This window comes from Ascaphus truei, chromosome 1 (assembly GCF_040206685.1).
Source record: "Ascaphus truei isolate aAscTru1 chromosome 1, aAscTru1.hap1, whole genome shotgun sequence".
Taxonomy (NCBI): domain Eukaryota; kingdom Metazoa; phylum Chordata; class Amphibia; order Anura; family Ascaphidae; genus Ascaphus; species Ascaphus truei.
This window is the reverse complement of record NC_134483.1, coordinates 110,870,901-110,889,481: the sequence shown is the minus strand read 5'-3', so window position 1 is coordinate 110,889,481 and position 18,581 is coordinate 110,870,901. Positions and strand designations below refer to the sequence as shown.

General features: G+C 40.6%; 1 protein-coding gene across 2 annotated transcripts in view; it reads right to left on the bottom strand.

Moving 5' to 3' along the window:
* Positions 1-2,675: 2,675 nt before the first annotated feature.
* ARSK (arylsulfatase family member K) overlaps positions 2,676-18,581 on the bottom strand; it is a 139,488-nt gene continuing 123,582 nt past the window's right edge. Inside the window, exons 8-9 of one of the 2 annotated variants that reach the window (XM_075593285.1) lie at positions 18,297-18,350; positions 4,748-4,879 (exon numbers count right to left, since the gene is read on the bottom strand). In XM_075593285.1, coding sequence (XP_075449400.1) covers positions 18,340-18,350 — 11 coding nt within the window. In that variant the 3' untranslated portion in view covers positions 4,748-4,879; positions 18,297-18,339. Of the gene's footprint in view, positions 4,880-18,296; positions 18,351-18,581 lie in introns of both variants that reach the window. The other variant, XM_075593283.1, reaches the window with a different exon arrangement.

Genomic DNA, 18,581 nt, shown 5'->3' with positions numbered 1-18,581 from the left:
CCAGATCACAATGTAATTGGGTGAACACTGTGAACCCACCCCAAAACTTAGCCATTACCCCATCAGGAAGTGTTTCAGTTCCCACTCCTGATTGATGCCGGCCGGATGGAGTGTGTTCAGAGTGTACACCCAATACATTTCCTGTTTATTTAATACCCCCTCTCTATGGCCTCCTCTAGCGTTACAAGGGATATGTTCAATTGCCATATAGGAAAAGTTGGCTATTCCCCCTTTAGGGCATCTGGAGAAGTGTCTGGGAACTGGATGAGACACATCATTCTTTTTAATAAGCCTGACATGCTCGGCAATGCGGGTCTTGACTGGCCGAATGGTTCGTCCCACATATAATTTTTTGCAACCACATCTCAAAAGATAAATGGTGTAGGATGTATTACAATTCAAAAATTCTTTAATAAAATATTTTTTTCCATTGATGTCAGTTTGGACAAATTTTGTACTATGAACATATTTACACATGGAACAATTTCCACATGCATAAAAACCTTTAGGAATACTACCAATTCTTTTAAGATCAGTTTTAGTTTGAAAGTGACTTGGCGAGAGGTGTGATGCTAGTGTCTTAGCCCTACGGAATGAAAATTTTGGTCCCTTCAAGGTAAACTCAGCAATATCCTTATCAAGGCACAGGGTGTGCCAATGTTTATGCACAATGTCGCATATAAGCTTGGATTGGCGACTATAAGTCGTGATGAATAATGGACTCATATCACTATACTTGCTCTTAGATTGTATGTACCCCTTATGATGTTTGTCTTTTTTCTTTTTATCGAGGATTCCAGGGCGATCCAAAGTCATAGCGTACTCGTATGCTGTCTGGATATCTGTATATTTGTAACCCCTAGCTTGGAATCTCTCAAATAGTGCTTGTGACTGCAAAGAGAAATTCTCGTCATCAGAACATATCCGTCTCAACCTTACAAATTGGGCCCTCGGAATACTTTTGATTAAAGATTGTGGATGACAACTTTTGGCTGACAGTAGTGTGTTTCGGGAGTTTGGCTTGCGAAATATGTCAGTTTGGATTAGCATGTCATGGTCTATGTAAAGGAGCAGGTCCAGATAATTGATGCAATTTATATTTTGTTCATAAGTGAATTTGATATTAACATTATTGATATTAAGTGTGTTTATAAATGCTACAAGTGATGATTCATCGCCGTCCCATATAATAATGAGATCGTCGATGAATCTTTTATAGTAAATAATTTGTGAACGATAAGAATTATTACTGTGATATATATATTGTGCTTCCCATAACCCCATGAATAAGTTTGCATATGATGGTGCAAAACTTGTGCCCATTGCAGTGCCTAATAATTGTAAATAAAAACGTGAATCAAATAAGAAATAATTGTGAGTTAATAAAAATTTAATAGATTCTAATAGAAAAGTGCAAAGTGAAGTGGACAGATGTGATAAATTTAAAAAGTGCGTGATAGCTAATAACCCGTGGTCGTGATTAATGATGGAATACAGAGAGATCACGTCAAGGGTGACCCATCTGTATTCTTTTTTCCAGACCAGATCCTTTACATCTACCATGAGGTCCGTGGAATCCTTAATGAATGACGGTAATGCCAGTACCAATGGTTTGAGATAAGAGTCCACATACCGCGATAACCCATCTCCCAAAGATCCAATACCTGCCACTATAGGACGACCAGGAGGGTCGACCAGTGACTTATGGATCTTTGGGAGATGGTGGAATACCGGAATCACGGGATGTGGACTTCTCAAAAATTCAATCTCATGTTTGTCTAATGTACAAAGTATCTTTCCAAATTCAATAATTTCATCTAGTTGACTAATAAAGTCCTGTGTTGGATCCTTTTTAAGAAGTTTATACTGATCCGGATTCCCTAGCTGCCGTAATGCCTCCTGTTTGTATTGTAGGGTGGATAAAACCACAAGGGCTCCACCTTTATCAGCATTTCTAAACATGATGTCTTTGTTATGCTTCAAGGTGTCTAGTTCATGAATCTCCGTGTATGTCAGGTTATTGGTATGCATAGATGAGCAGGAGAAACCTTTAGATAAAATTTGAAGGTCTCTTTCTACCAACCTTTCAAATGCCGTAATGAAAGGCCCCCTATTGGCATTGGGGCAGAAGATAGACTTCTTTTTAAATCCTGAGGAGTGGGTGCCAAAGAAAGGTTGGGAGAAAGCATTGATTTCTTCGCCTTGCTGCTCAAGTAATGCGTCCAAGTCTGATAATACACAGGTTTCCTGAAAGGTATCAAGAGAAATATTAGTTAATGCATCATTAGTAACAATATTAGGTAGTTCATCATCAGTATTGGGTAATACAACATCATTATCAGAGTCAGACAAGTTATTAGTTTGAAAATGTCCTCTTGATATAAAAAACTTTTTTAAGGATAATTTGCGAGTAAACCTTTGGAGGTCAATCACAGTCTGGAACAAGTGGAAGTCCTGAACCGGGGCAAAACCCAGTCCCTTATTTAGTAGAGATAATTGTGCATGGGAGAGTTCCACTCCTGAGAGATTAATGACGTTATTATCACACTCATCTATGTGTACTTCTTTCTTTTTGGTCTCCCGCGAGTTTCCACGTTTTCTCCGCGATCGTCTGGTTCGCGGCGTGATCGTGTTCCTGTGGATAAAAAAGAAGACGAAGAGGGAGCCTGTTCCTGATTTTTTGATCTGGCCCCATTAGATGTGATGGATGACCTGCTGTCGCTCCTAGATCTCCCATGGTTATCCCGTATACTCTCAGTAGAACCTTCAAAAGATACAGAGTGAGATCTCAATTCGCACTCTGAGTAGTCTGACTCCGCACCTGAGTTGTCAGCTGATCTTCCCTTTAAGATAGACTTATTAGGGTTGCTTTTAGACCATCCTTTGTATTGAGGTTTAAACCCCCTTGCTGTATTGGATCCCACATTCTCTCTTGTTTGAGGTTTCTGCCAACAATAAATTTGTCCTTTTATATAATCTACACGGTCTCGTTCGAACTTGCTGTGTTTTTTGTCACTTATTGTGTCCTCTATGGTCTCAATATTAGTCAGCAGGGTTTTGTCGTTTTTTATAAATTGATCCATTTTAGTAAATGGCTTCAAGTTGTTCCTCAAAAGGTTTATTTCCAACATTAATTGCTCCTTTTCTTTTGACTTCTGCTGAATGATTAGTTCCATTAGCTTTAAGGAACATTGGTTTAGAGTATCAGTCCAGTCCTGCTCAAATTGCATATTGGTAAAGCCAAATGTTGGTGTCTTTTTTATGCGCAAACCTCGTGGTATTCTTTTACATCTAATATAGTTGTTCAATGAGGTGATGTCCCACCATAGGCGTATATTCAACACCAACAGTCTTTCTAGCTTTACAAAGTAATGTGTGAGGTCTGAAGGCTCCTCACATATAACCTCAGTACTTTCATTAAACAAGTGGGCAGCTTTTTTTGAACGTTTGGCATTATCCCCGCATGCATTGACATATGTATCCACATTTGTATCCTCTGATTCAACATCAATATCTTCCATGGCAAAAAACCAATATAATAGTATTGAATTAAAAATAAAAATTATTTATTAATATCTTGTTAAAAACTCTCATGCGTTGGCTGAAGCCTAAGTGCAAAAAACAGTAATCCTTAAATTCTTGAGTAAATAATGTCCTTTATATTTTTGAATTTTCCAGGATAGTCCAAATAAGCATATACAATTTACTTATTCACTTATTCACTTGCCCGTGAGCCATCAGGTAGAAATAGATTGCTAGAGAAAATGGAATTACCCAGTATACCGAGGCTGCTAACAGGTAGTGCACACACTTTATGGCAACTTGATTGAAGAGAGACCCAGCAATGATTAATGAAACAATAAGCCTCCGGTATTGAAAACAGGGAGTTGGGTAATAGTAAGCCGGATAGAGGTACAGGGGGACACCTCCCTAAGGGGCGCCCCCAAGTAAATCACAGCCCGGCACTAACCGCCTCAATAATCTCCCTGAAATACCGCGTGGAGGTTAGGAGTACTCACGAAAAAGCCGTCCCTGTTGGTGCAGGTAGATTTAAAGCAGAATCTCGGGGGAACTCAAATTGGAACAGACCATTTCCCTAAAGCACTGCAGGTCCCATTGGCAGCAAATTGGTCAAATGATCCCCCTGCTTTCTAAATGTTAATAATTTTTTTAAGACTATTACAAGATGCACGTAGAAGCTCCATTTTTATCGCATAAATGACCCTTCATGTTCCTTTAATAATCCGGTTGCATAAAGTACTCCTCCCTGTTCCTTTCCTAATTTGGTTGCATAAGATGCTATAATATACTGGAGAATGTACTGTAATAAGGGAAAGGCTTGTTTATCCCCTTGGCTGCCAGAGAGGCCAGCTACGCATTTTATACTGTAGCCCTATGTTGTAGTTCCATAAAGTAGCAAAAGAATTAATTACTCCATAACAGACGGCACATGCATGGTATATCTCATACCTGTCTACCCCATCCACAGTTAGGGGATCAGGCCTATATGCACAACATTTTTAAACAATACTTTAAAATAGCAAAGAATGTTCTACATGGCGGAGTTATCTCTATTGATAGCAAATACATTATTTGTTGCAAAGTGGCATTGAACCTTTAAGCCAATTTTTAATTGCCCTTTCATAGGCATTTGGTCTCCTGCTCCAATCGAAATGCCATCGCAGGTTTGATATAATGCTTGTGTAGTTACTTCCTAAACTTGATTTCCAGTCTGTAAACTGTTGCTTGTTATACTGATGTACAAGGGCAGACACTTTTGTATAGTCGAGGATGGAACGAAGCTTCTTCTCGAGAGAGCCAACTTTTTCAGGAAACTGTGCTGCAACATTTCTTAGCTCATCCGGGTCAGTTGATAAATCTGGAATAAATGTGAATGATGGTTAATAAAAGGGGAGGCAAAAAAAACATGTAACAATTAAATTTTCATTTCAAATTGTGCATTATCTCAGCATATCGTTTAAAAAGGTATGCGTGACAAATGTACTGTTATCAAACTAGAACTCGGGTATCATGATTAAATATGAAACTGTTACTAACTTTGTTACTATGAAACTGTATGTTGCTTACGTTCACCTGTCAACAAGGTGACCACAAAATAAAACCTATATATTTGTCACACACCCGCACCCTACTTTTTCCATGTATTCCATGAATCCTGTATCCCCTTAGCTCTTGGGCTCCCTTTGTGTTTAGTTTTTTGTAGTATACAGTGCCACGCTCAGTAGCACTCCTTTTGACACTTATACTGAGTTAAGTTATGGTGAGTAAAAAAAGTGACAAAAACCCTCCACAGGAAAGCAAATATGCAAATACAACTGTATGCTCATCTGCATGTCTTAGGCAGGTCTGCAACCCCGCCTTTCCCCATTATCACCCAGCATACAGCACTTCCACTGCAGCAAGGGATTCTGGGAAATGACATGCAAATGAGCACACAGTGTCACTTTTTGCCTCAAAAACCATTTTTAACATGGTTCTCTATAGGCTTAAGCTTGCTGCATGGTCACAGCTTTGAGCACAGCCAGGGTTAAGGTGCATACCCAGAAAACCACCCACAGACAGCTGTTTCGACCTTGATGGGTCTTTTTGTCACTTTTTTTACTCACCATAACTTAACTCAGTATTATGGTATAGCCTATCCCATAGCCTCTTATGCATATCCAGTTAAAATCAACCCCACACTGATGAGACCCATCAAGGTAATTCAATGGTGTATCATGGGACAAGGTGCAACATTGAATCACCATGATACACCATTGAATCACCATGTAAAGGTTATTGCATTATATTTGTACCTGTTTCAGCATTCCTCACATCATATAATTTCTGTTACTAGAAATGTAGAAAGCATGTGTAGTATTAGGGAGTGTTTTTTATTTTATGAGAATTATAAGGAATTTTTAATGTTATATTATGCATATTGGAGGGTTTTTTTTTGTATTATATTAATTAAAAGTTTTTTTATCAGTGTGTATTTTATTACTATTGTATAAACATTATCTGTGAATACTAACTAGGCAATTCTGTCAGGAGAAGCTATGCACTTGCAGCTTATTACTTTGCAATTAGCATAAGCAGCAACCCAATTGATTAGGTTTCCACTGTTGTCTAGTTTAGTATAAAGGAACATTTCAGTCAGTAGCAAGTATGACCCCAGATGAAGTCTTTGGACGAAACATGTTGGGCTTAACCTTATACTATCCGGATTGGCTAGGGAGGCTGTGACGTGTTGAAACGGACGGAGGACTCTGAGCGCGTGAGAGGCGCTGAAGGAGACCGGAGTTTGCATGTGTCTCTACATGCCCAGCAGCTGATTTGGGAGCAGTCATTTCGGGAGAAGGGTTGAAGTGCGCCCGAAGTCACTTCTTGCTTATACACCAGCGGGGAGAGTGTGAGTTTGTTTCCTCCCGCCCCCTGTGTTGTTTGTCATCATGAGTAAATGTTAATACACTATACCCTCTGCATTTGTGTTCTTTTCTTCATATGAGGTTAACCAGGAGTCTACGCACCTGAGGAATTCTACACATGGAGTGACAGTATTATGTGTTTTCAGTGCTATACATCACTGGGTTTATTTGCACATTACACTGTTTATAGTTGGTCACTTTGCGCCACGAGCACTTTTTGGTTCAGGTTTACATGATGGTAGCCTTACTGTTTCTCGGTATAAATGTATGTTGTATACTCGCCTTCCCTTTTTTCTTTCCTTTAGTTTTTAGATATTTTCACCCACTATGTCAACCTTTTCACTGCCTTATTAACGTATCTGGTACGATATTGGATTCGGCATGCCAAAAGCCCTTGTTCAATAAGGAGGAGTGGCTCAGTGAGTAAAGACACTGACTGGCACTGAGTTTGAAGCAGATGATCCTGGTTCAATTCCCGGTGTCGGCTCCTTGTGACAATTCCCGGTGTCGGTTCCTTGTGACAATTCCCGGTGTCGGCTCCTTGTCACTTTATCTCCCTGTGCCTCAGGCACCAAAAACATAGATTGTAAGCTCTACGTGGCAGGGACTGTCTGCAAAATGTCTCTGTAAAGCGCTATGTAAAACTAGCAGCACTATACAAGAACAAACAATAATAATAATAATTATTATTATTAGGTACGTCATCATTTAGGGGCCTATGCACTAAGCAGTCATAAAAAAAATCGCCATTTTTGACAACGTTGCTACCACGGTATGCAGCAAGGCCCGAATACCAGTGATAGCAACATTTGAAAAACCAGTGAGTAGACGGCGACAAGATTATCTGCCCTCCAAAAAGAGCTCACCCTGCGAGTTTATTCTGCTGCAGAAAGAGAGAGCCGCCTCTCCATGCGCAAATCTCGGCCGAAATAAAAAAAAATTAATTTACATTTTATTACACGTCACGTGACGTGGGACATTTACATGCATAGGAGATACCGGCACCCCATAATGGGGTCTGTAATCGGGAAGGAGGGGGTCCCCGGACATCAAATCAACGCGGTTCTGCTCCGGAGACCCCCTGCTCATCTACACTAGTCTTAAAATGTATATTAAAATATGTAGTAAGCACCAATACACAACCCACATCCTGTGCCCCCATATAAAACCATTATTTATTTATTTGAACCCACGAATGATAACATAGGCCGGCGGGTGTCCGAGGGCCTACGGGTGGTTCCCACGGGTGTCTGTCAATTAAAGAAATAAAACCACTAGCCGAACAATACATTTAATACATAAAAGCAGTAACAAACACAACAATTAATTAATACAACCACTAGGCAACACATAAATTAAAACCAGTAGCCAACAAAATACTTAGATTTTATGTATTCTTTCTGGCAACGGAGGACATGGCCCTACAGTATGCTGATGAGGGCACCCTTCATAATGGCAGGGGTAAGTAGAACGGTTTTATTTACTTTATTTATGCTGGCTGGCTAGCTAATGTGGGTTTTTTTTAATAATGGAGAAATTATCTATTATCCATATCTGGATAATAGTTATTTTGCACATTACTGTATTGTATGTGTTGAGTTTGACAAGCTGGCGATAAGCGGCGATAAATGGCTACTCACTGCACGTTTAGCGATTTAAAAAAAAAAAAATTCTGGCAAAACAATTGGCCGAAAAGCTCTCTAATCGCCGACTTATCAGGGCTTACTGAATAGCAGTAGGCTTTTTTGGTGATAAGTGGCTTTTCACTGCTTACTGCATGAGGCCCTTTGTATGAATCTTCACATCACAAAGGTTTTTTTTAAATACATTAAATACATCAAGCGCGGCTTCCATTGGTTTGTTACTTTTTCTGGTTTTATTTGTCTGATCTGTGTTCTCTTACTTCCTCTCACTAACATCATAATAAATTCAATAAATAACCCCCCCCCCCCACACCAAACAAATACAGTACAGTAATGTGCAAAATAACTATTATCCTGATATGGATAATATATTATTTGCCCATTATTAAACACATTAGCCAGCCAGCATAAATAAAGTAAATTAAAACCGTTCTACTTACCCCTGCCATCATGAAGGGCGTCCGCATCAGCATACTGCAGGGCCATGTCCTCCGATGCCAGCAACAATACATAAAAAATACAATCGAATGTCCCCTAACCCCTTAATCACCTTAGACGTTAAAAACCAAAATAGTAATTAAGGGGTTTACCATGGGCATGATAAGCTACAATAGCAGTCAATGGTCACCCTAATACAAAAGCATGAATGTCAAAAATACACAATACTAAAACAGATACAACAAGCACCTAAATAACCATAAACAAAAATTAAAACCACTAGCCAATCAATTAAAGAAATAAAACCACTAGACGTTCAATAAAATAATTAAAACTACTATGCAATCAACATAAATGATACCACTAGCCAAAAAATACATTTAATACCTAAAAGTAGTAACCAACAGAACAATGAATTCATACAACTACTAGGCAACACATAAATTAAAACCAGTAGCCACCAAAATACATCATTAAATAAAAACGCTAACCAATCTGTTAAAAAACAAAACAAAAAAACAAGCCATCACAATTTAATCTTAACAATAAACAGAAATAGAGAATATAACTGTCAATAGAAGAAATGTATTTGGCCAAAAATGCATTGGTACCACTGTATTCATCTGTACCCTAAACAGGCACAGATAAATACATTAGCAGTCAATGGGCAATGAAAAAATACAATAAAAAAAAATGCAATCAAAAAACCTGTAAAAATAAAAGTACATACAATACACTCATTATTTATCTTACCTTTAAAAGCGTTGGCCCTCTGAATCCTGGGGAATCAGCAAGCTCTCGTACTGTGATATCATGAAACTCAATTCAACACCATCCACCGTGAAGATCCAAGACAGGTAACCAAATTCTTCTTTCTTTATCTGTGATTATTTATTTTCTTTATCTTCTGTCTTCATCTGTTAATCCAATAACCCCATGTTAAATCCATGAGGTTGACCCGTCGGCTTCTTGAGCTCAAATGATTTGTCAAGGCCTTAAATATGGCCTGTGATGTCATGGTACGAGAGCTTGCTTATTCCCCAGGATTCAGAGGGCCAATGCTTCTAAAGGAAAGATAAATATTGAATGTTTTTTTATTGCATTTTTTTGTTTGTATTTTTTTCATTGCCCATTGACTGCTAATGTATTAATCTGTGCCTGTTTAGGGTACAGATGAATACAGTGGTAGCAAAGGCATTTCTTCTATTGACTGTTATATTCTCTGTTTCTGCTTATTGTTTAGATGAAATTGTTTTGAATTGTGGTTGCTTGTTTTTTTTTTTTAAACAAATTGGTTGGTTAGCGTTTGTATTTAATGATGTATTTTGGTGGCTACTGGTTTTAATTTATGTGTTGCCTAGTGGTTATATTAATAGTTATTTTGCACATTACTGTACTGTATGTGTTTGGGGGGGGGGTGTATTAATTGAAATGTAGGCCATCTTTATTTATTTTTTACAACACGAATGGTACCGCAGGCCAGCGGGGACCCACGGGGACCACCCCAGGATCCCCGGACACCCGTGGGGACGACCCGGGGACCCCGCCAGCCTGTGATATTAATCCTGTGTATAAAAAAATAAATAATGGTTTTATGTGGGGGCACAGTGGATGGGTTTTGTATTGATGTTTATTAAATATTGTAATGGTTATTGGTGGCCTAGTAGGTGGGTCTGTTTTTTTTTCTTGTGGGTAGCGGGGGTGGGTGAAGGGGGTAGTAGCTCCAAGGATGGGTGGGTAGAGGGAGGGGTTAACCCCTTCATTTAATTAGCGGTATTAACCACTAAACCACTGGAAGCCATTAACCACCGGAAGCCCCCCCCAAGGCTCAAACACCCATCCAAGGGCCAAATACCACCTTCACCCACCACAGCTACCCACAATAAGCCATGCAAATAGAATATTTACCTTTATTTGTTATGCACTGTGACAGTGAAGGGAGTCCGGCGACTCTGGCATACAGTACAGCCATAAGACTTATGTCTGAGCCAGTGCTGGATGTCCAGATTACGGGTACCTGGGTTTGCAGGTTGATTGCTAAGGCCCTGGTGTGCTGATTTCTCTGATTAAGGGCATAGTCTGGAGCCCTATAGAAATTAGGGCCCAGACAGTCTCTAATCAGCAGAAAAGTAAAGAAACACACATGTTATTCTGTTTGTTGTAATTTCTTTATTTTTGTTACTGAAATAAAATCTGTTTAATATGATGGAGCCTCTCTGCATCATGCAGAGTGCTATTTGCAGAATAATTATTAATAGTTACTATAGCAGCTGATTTTACACAAGACTCCAGGGTAAGCCTTAGGAGGGTAAGCACAGATACAATTATGAATGCTATTAAATCTAAATAGGCTCATTTAGGCACAAATATTTCATAATGAACAATCCATTAAATCATTGTTGGTTGAAGACAGTTTTCCTTACTATAATAATAGCATGTTCTTGTATAGCGCTGCTTGTTTTACCCTGCCCCGTGGAGCTTACAATCTATGTTTTTGGTGTCTGAAGCACAGGGAGATAAAGTGACTTGCCCAAGGTCACAAGGAGCTGACACCAGGCATTGAACCAGGTTCCCTTGCTTCAAACTCTCAGTGCCAGTCAGTGTCTTTACTCACTGAGTCACTCCCTCTCCCTACTGTCACAGTAGGGGGTAGCCAGCCTCACATAATAAAGGTGAAGCCCGGCTGGCTGCCCCGTGGGTAATTGCCGCCTGTGTGAGGCTCATTTTGGCCAATATATGTAATGTTTTATTTAACCCCTTCCAGAAAAGAGTTAACCACTGTCTGATGTCTGGAAGGGGGAAAACTGTATAAAGGGGGAACAGGGAATGTAGTAAGTGTGTGTGTGTGTGTGTGTGTGTGTGTGTGTGTGTGTGTGTGTGTGTGTGTGTGTGTGTGTGTGTGTGTGTGTGTGTGTGTGTGTGTGTGTGTGTGTGTGTGTGTGTATAAACCTGTATATAATGTCTTCCCCATGTTGCAATGTAGCATGTTCCCCATACAATTTAGAAAAGGCAGCCAGTATGTAAAATGTATGTGTAATCCTTTTTCTGCAGGCAGACGCACTAATTCAGATACCTGAGCTGCCTGCATAGAAATGCCCGATCGGGACAACGTGAGGCTGGGTGCCGAGGACAAATGGTGATCAGGGAAGGGCTAGATATCTGTTCCAGGGATGGGCTCTCAGCGGTGTAGAGCCTTTGTTCCCCGCAGACCTGGAGGCGCCTTGATTTGAGGCTGGCTGGTGGGAGCCATTGCAGGATCTGTCCCGTAGATGCGCTGCCCATAGGCAGTTTCAAATCTGCCGCCTCCCAGCCGCTCCACAATCCAGGGGTGGTCCTAAGCACCTAGCCGAGCCCTCTCCTCCCATTGGTGCAGCCGGGCCAGCCCTCGTCCAGTGATTGGCTGCACTGTCATGATCCATGCTGTGATTGGTAGCTAGCTCCTGCTGCATGTTAAGGATAGCCAGTGGGGGCTATGTAAGGAGTGCAGCCAGGGCAGAGAAGGAGACAATCTCTGGAGGCGATCAGAGACACGCTGGCAGGCTTTTCAAAAGTGCTTTGTATAAAAGAGCATACACAAGCACTGATCTCAGCGGAGAAGTGCCGGAGAAGCCTGGCCAGCGGAGCAAGTTGTAGTTTGACAGATACACGGCTGGTGGATGATTCAAAAGTGCTTTGTGCTGGAAAGCACTGAGAGAAGCACTGCGAACCATGGGACGGGAAGCGGACAGAATAAGCCTACATGAAGCAGGCTCCTGCACCTACTTGAGGCTAGAGACTCCCCCCCATCAGACCACAAGTTGGTGAGTGTTTCACTGTGATATTGTGTTTTGTATGTTTGCTGGCTTCCCAGAATAACTCAGTTTATTCAATTATTGTGTCTTGTCTGGTGATAGTTATCTCGGTGGTAAAGGTGTTAAAATTACTGGTCTCCCGTGACACTTACTTCTTTCTTATTTTATCATTTTTGGGAGTTGACTCAATCACATTTATATTAACACACACAAGGGATTTAAGGAACGATCATTTGCACAGTGACAGCACCATCATCTTATGCTGCACCCTTGATTCCAGAGTGAAGGATGAGCTGTATATAGAGAAACCGAGCATAAGCTCAGGATCAAAAAGTCAAATATAAATGTAAGTATATAATTGCATCAAAAACGGAGCATAGGTCAGGTTGAGAGGGTGCATTCATATACACAGGAGGATAGGAGGAAACGCGTAGTTAGGGAATAATAGAATTAAGGCAGTTAAAACCCTCAGATGAGGTAACTTTGAAGTCCTAAGTGAAAATCCAAAACCTACATCTAATCCCTGTGTCTCCAGTATGCCCGGTGTGTAGTAATGAAGTACTCACGATCATCCACCATCCTGCTCCTCCAGCTGATAGGGCTCATATACCGGTCAGCTGTTTGTGGAACCCCAGTTACCCCCAACAGCGTGTCTTCAAAGGTTTAGTATCAGAAAAGTAGTGGGTGAATCGATGAGGCAGCAGCAGCAACCTTAACAATTGAAACTCCCCAGCAAGTAGAAAAATAAAAAATGTTTATTAAACTACATAAAATATACAAACACTGCCGATTTCTCCATCGAGGAATTGTCACAGGCCATTAAGGAACTAAAACCTTCAAAGGCCCCTGGGCCAGACGGCTTCTCAGGGCTATATTATAAGAAATTTGTAAAGCCGTTCGCCCGAAGGTTGCTCCAAATGTTCAACGCTGTTTTAGCGGAAGCCCCCATCCCCAAAGAGATGTTACAGGTGTCTATATCAATAATCCATAAACCTGGGAAAGACCCACTGGATTGCAAAAGCTACCGGCCTATATCATTAATTAATACTGATATTAAACTATACGCTAAATTATTGGCCAATAGACTCTGTCTCATCCTACTTAGACTTATACATCCAGATCAGGTCGGTTTTATCAAGGGTCGACAAGCTGCGGATAATACACAACGATTTATTGATCTGTTAGATTTGGCTAATGTTAACACCACTCAAAGTATGTTGTTAAGTCTGGATGCAGAAAAGGCTTTCGATTGGATAGACTGGCCCTACCTAAAGGAGACGCTTGCGGCATTTGGCTTCGGGGATCGGGTGAGTGAGGTGATTCTCTCACTATACTCTAACCCTACCCCCAGGGTTGTACATCAAGACTACCCCTCTCTGTCCTTCCAAATAAAGAGTGGCACGAGACAGGGTAGTCCACTATCGCCCCTCTTATTTGCCCTTTGTATTGAACCACTGGCGGCACAAATCAGAGGAAACCCTGACATCTCAGGGTTAAATGCATACTCCCAAACCCATAAACCTGTACGCAGATGATATCCTCTTGATTGTCACAAAACCCCTTACTTCCCTACCAAACCTATTTGACCTGCTGGATCAGTTATCCAAGATCTCCGGCTTCAAAATCAATCAGTCCAAATCGGAGACCCTAAATGTCAATCTCCCCAGACACACGGAAAAATTATTAAAACTAAATTTCAAATTTCATTGGCAACAGAAACATATAAAATACTTGGGTGTCCACATCACCAAACATGTTAAAGACATATACAACGCAAATTACCCCAACCTGATCCGGACACTAAAATCTAACCTACAGAAGTGGACATCCAAAAGGATTTCCTGGATAGGACGAATCCATAGTGTCAAAATGAACTTACTCCCCCGTATCTTATACCTCTTCCAGACACTCTCAGTGCCACTCAGGTTGAAGGATCTGCACTCACTTCAATCTGAAATCTCCAAGTTTATATGGGGAGGTAAAAAAACAAGAGTAAGCAAAATAAATATGGAAAGACCTGTTTTAGCTGGGGGTTTGGTGGTACCCTGCCTGTTATCATATTATAAAGCGGCACAATTAAGCCAAATCGTGCAATGGCAATCTAACCCGAGACTTAAAAGATGGGTGGAATTAGAAAGTGCTGCATGTGCACCCTTAGAACTAAAGAAAAGCAAATGTGTGGTGCTCTGAAAAAAAAAGCCTTTGATATGGTACCAAGAATGAGACCACAATAATGTTTAAATATTTATTTATTTATTTATAAAATATTTTACCAGGAAGTAATACATTGAGAGTTACCTCTCGTTTTCAAGTATGTCCTGGGCACAGAGTAAAACAAATAATACTTGGTTACAAATACAGTTACATAAATGAACAGGGTATACATTATATACAAGACATTGCGTGCACAGTTAAAGAAAATATATACAGTATTATGGGCGTATGAAACAGTTACAGACCAGATTAAAATGTGTGACAGCTTTAGATTTGAAAGAACTTAAACTGGTGCTGGATGTGAGAGTCTCTGGTAAGTTGTTCCAGTTTTGGGGTGCACGGTAGGAGAAGGAGGAACGTCCGGATACTTTGTTGAGCCTTGGGACCATGAACAGTCTTTTGCTTGATTGAAAAATCCTGTAATATGTACTCCCCAGTGGAAGAATAAGGGATATGACCCAAGACATACAGAACAATCACAGCTCCATAATAATCCGACTAGTGGACTAGGGTCCCCACAAACACTGTAGTAAGGGACCTCACAATAAAGTGACCCAGCATAATGTATCGGAATGGAGAATGTCCAAGTGAAAGAAATAACTCACTCTGAGTAGATTATGTCATCCAGATTGTTCAATCTTCGTCCACAGTAGGGAGTGTGCGTCCGTTTTTTCTTGATATTTCTTTTTAATTTGTATTTTGTTCTTCATTTTAGTGGTTCTCCGCTTTAGGAAGACATACCAGGTACTCCGTTTGGTATTTTTAGCATTAGATGTGTTCGTTGTTCATATTGTTTATAAAGTTTGTATATTTTGTATGTTTTTTGCATTCCTCATGTCGCGCGCTGATGTCATCACGCCGACATCGCTTCTGAGAGTTTCAGGAAGTGAACGGCTGATGAATTAAGGCGCGCTTCTGGGGACTATAAAAACGGCTAGGTGAGTACCTTTAAGTCACCTTGAAAAAGAGCTTGCGCTCGAAACGCGTTGGTGGGGGGCTCTGTACCCCGTAATGCTGCTGTTATTTTTGTGAGAATCCATTAAATATATACTTTTTAATGGGCACACGCTCCCTTGGATTTCCTTCCACTTTTTGTTCCTGTGTTATTGGTGCCTGCTTTTTCCTACTGTTTCTTTTGTCACCCTTAGAACTAAGCAGCTTAATTTGGCTCCCCAAAACAGCGCGAAAGCTCGCTAACATGCCACTCTCCTCAATGGCCAACTCATTGTCAATCTGGGAGGCTACGAAAAATAGGCAGTCCATTACGAAAAAACATACCATGATGACACTCCTGTGGAATAACCCCGAGTTCGTACCGGGTCTATCGGTCAGTAATATATCAATTTGGAGACAGAAGGGTTACAATCGGATTAAAGATCTGGAAGGTTATAACAGAAAAATCAAGACGTTCGATCATATCAGGCTAGAAAAAGACATACCCCACTCAGAATTCTTTAGGTACCTCCAGATCAGGGCATTTTATAACAAATTTGCCCCATACCCCCTCTTAACGTCTTTCGTAAAGCTCTGTCTGGCAGAGACCGACACAAAGGGACTTACAGCACAGCTATACGGCGAAGTGATCGGTTCTGGTGAACAGGACCAGCAAGTACCCTCATTTAGATCCCAATGGGAGGCAGATTTAGGGGAAAGCCTAGAAGAGGAGGAGTGGAGCGTTATATTCTTGGCCACGGCGAAGAGCTCCATATGCACCACTCTTAAGGAGAACGCATATAAAGTCCTGATGCGATGGTACCTTACCCCATTGAAATTATCTAGGTTTGTGCCGGGATCCTCCCCGCTGTGTCCTCACCAGTGCGGAGGATCGGCCGACTTGTTACATATGCTGTGGTCTTGCCCGCGGATCTCTCCACTCTGGGAGGCGATTAGAATTTGGATCCAGAGACTGTTTGATCTCTCAATACCCCCGGACCCGTGGCTGTTTCTATTGAACAGACCACTGGCGGGCTTCTCCAAAGCACACAACAAACTAATTGCTCATTTTGCAATTGCAACGCGGTGCGAGATCGCAGCATTGTGGAAACGATCTGATATACCAACCATCCCAAAGATTCGGAACAGCATTTGGTTTATTTGCCAGATGGAAAAGTTAACGAGTTTAGTTAACGACACTGGAGACAATTTCCTAAAAGTTTGGACGCCCTGGTTGGCGCAGACAGATATCCCGGGGCTTGAAAGGACATCAATCTGGCTATGATAGCGAAAAGTGCGTTCTCCTTGGGAAGTGCGGGCAGACTTCGCACTATATACCTGGAGTCCAACTTATCAGCGTAGCTATATTAGCATTTAGAGATGAGATCAAGCCCATGTGAGTTCGGATGGGCCGCTTGTACACCTCGAGATGCACCCACTATCACCATCACCATCACTTTACCTCCACCCCCAAGATATCCTCACCCCTCCTTTCTACCCAACTCCACCCCCCCTCCCCTTCCCCCCTTTTTTTTGTTATCTGTTTGTATGTTTGTTTGTATGTATTTACGTCTCGTCTCCCCCGTAAGTTAGGTTGCGTATATTTGTTATGCCACTCCGGGAGCGTTGGCCTAGATTCGATGGCCCCCCTTGATTCACCCGAAAGGCTAGTTCCCGAAGTTATGTTGCATTATTATTACTATTATCTCACTTGATAACATATTGTTGACCATTAAGACAAAATGTACCCTACAATGTATTTTATGTTGTTATGATTCAATAAAAAATTAAGTTACCAAAAAAAAAAAATATACAAACACGCGAACAAAAACTGGAAACTCCTCCCACGCATTTCATGCCCCCTATGGTGCTTTTTCAAAGACTGATAAAGCACCATAGAGGGCGTGAAATGCGTGGGAGGAGAGTTTCCCGTTTGTGTTTGTGTGTTTGTATATTTTATGTAGTTTAATAAACCTTTTTTTTTATTTTTCTACTTGCTGGTGAGTTTCAATTTTAAAGGAGCTGCTGCCTCATCGATTCACCCATTACTTTTCTGAAGAATGAGCTGCACTGATATGTGAATACCCACATACAGCAGCATTTGTTGTATGTAAATGTTTTTCTTATATCTGAGAAGTTGGATCTACTTATTGTGGATATATTGAATTATTGATTGCAATATTTTCAACATAGTATAACAGCAACAAACTAAATCCTTCCTACGGATAACCTAACCAGGCAGTAATCAATTTGTCATGTATCACCATTTTACCTCAAGAATCAACAATTAATTATCAAACCATATATATATCATCATGCAAGGATAAGAAGTGGTCTATTGGTAAAGTCGCTACATTTGCTCCTGTGGTGGGTTCATCTATCTTTTATAGACAATCTTGGGTAAGACACTTTATCAACGTGTGCCTCAGCCCTGTGCTTCAGGAACATCTGCCTGAAAAATCCTCTGTAAAATGCTACTGTATGTAAGCAACAGCTCCGTCTCTTGCTACAAACATACTGTGAGGATGTCATGCAAATCTATGAACTGCAAAGATCCAGCAGAAATATGTATAAATTACAACATGTTTTTTTCCATAATTAATTCAATCCAGTCCACCAAAGGAATCCACAATGATTTAAACATAAGATTTCCAGATAATTAGCCTGTAGCAGCAGCCAGTTATGATGTCCATGTCAGGGATAGACTCGGTGGGAGCCTAAAGGAACTCCATTCCTGTACATGTTTTCTGTGCATGAACCGAGTTCCTTTTAGAAGTGCATAACCACACAGCGAAATTCCAAACTCCTCTTTCCTAAGATGTGTGTTAATAGCTGAATAAATACTGTACCTCTGTTGCTTCATCTTTTTGGTGGTATGCACATTAGTGATTTTCAATATAGAGCTGAGGAGCGGATATAAAATAAAACAAGAGAAAAAGAAAGTAAACGTGCTAGATATTAAAAAGACCTTTGAACATGTAGGTTTAGGCTTAAAAAATAAGCATGTACTGTATTGTGTGCAGTTTCTTTCCTATTGAAACAATGGACCAAAACTTTGATATAAGATGCCCATTATGTCTCACTACACTTCTCAATCGTTGTAGTATAATTGTACCCAATCACACAGAGTACAG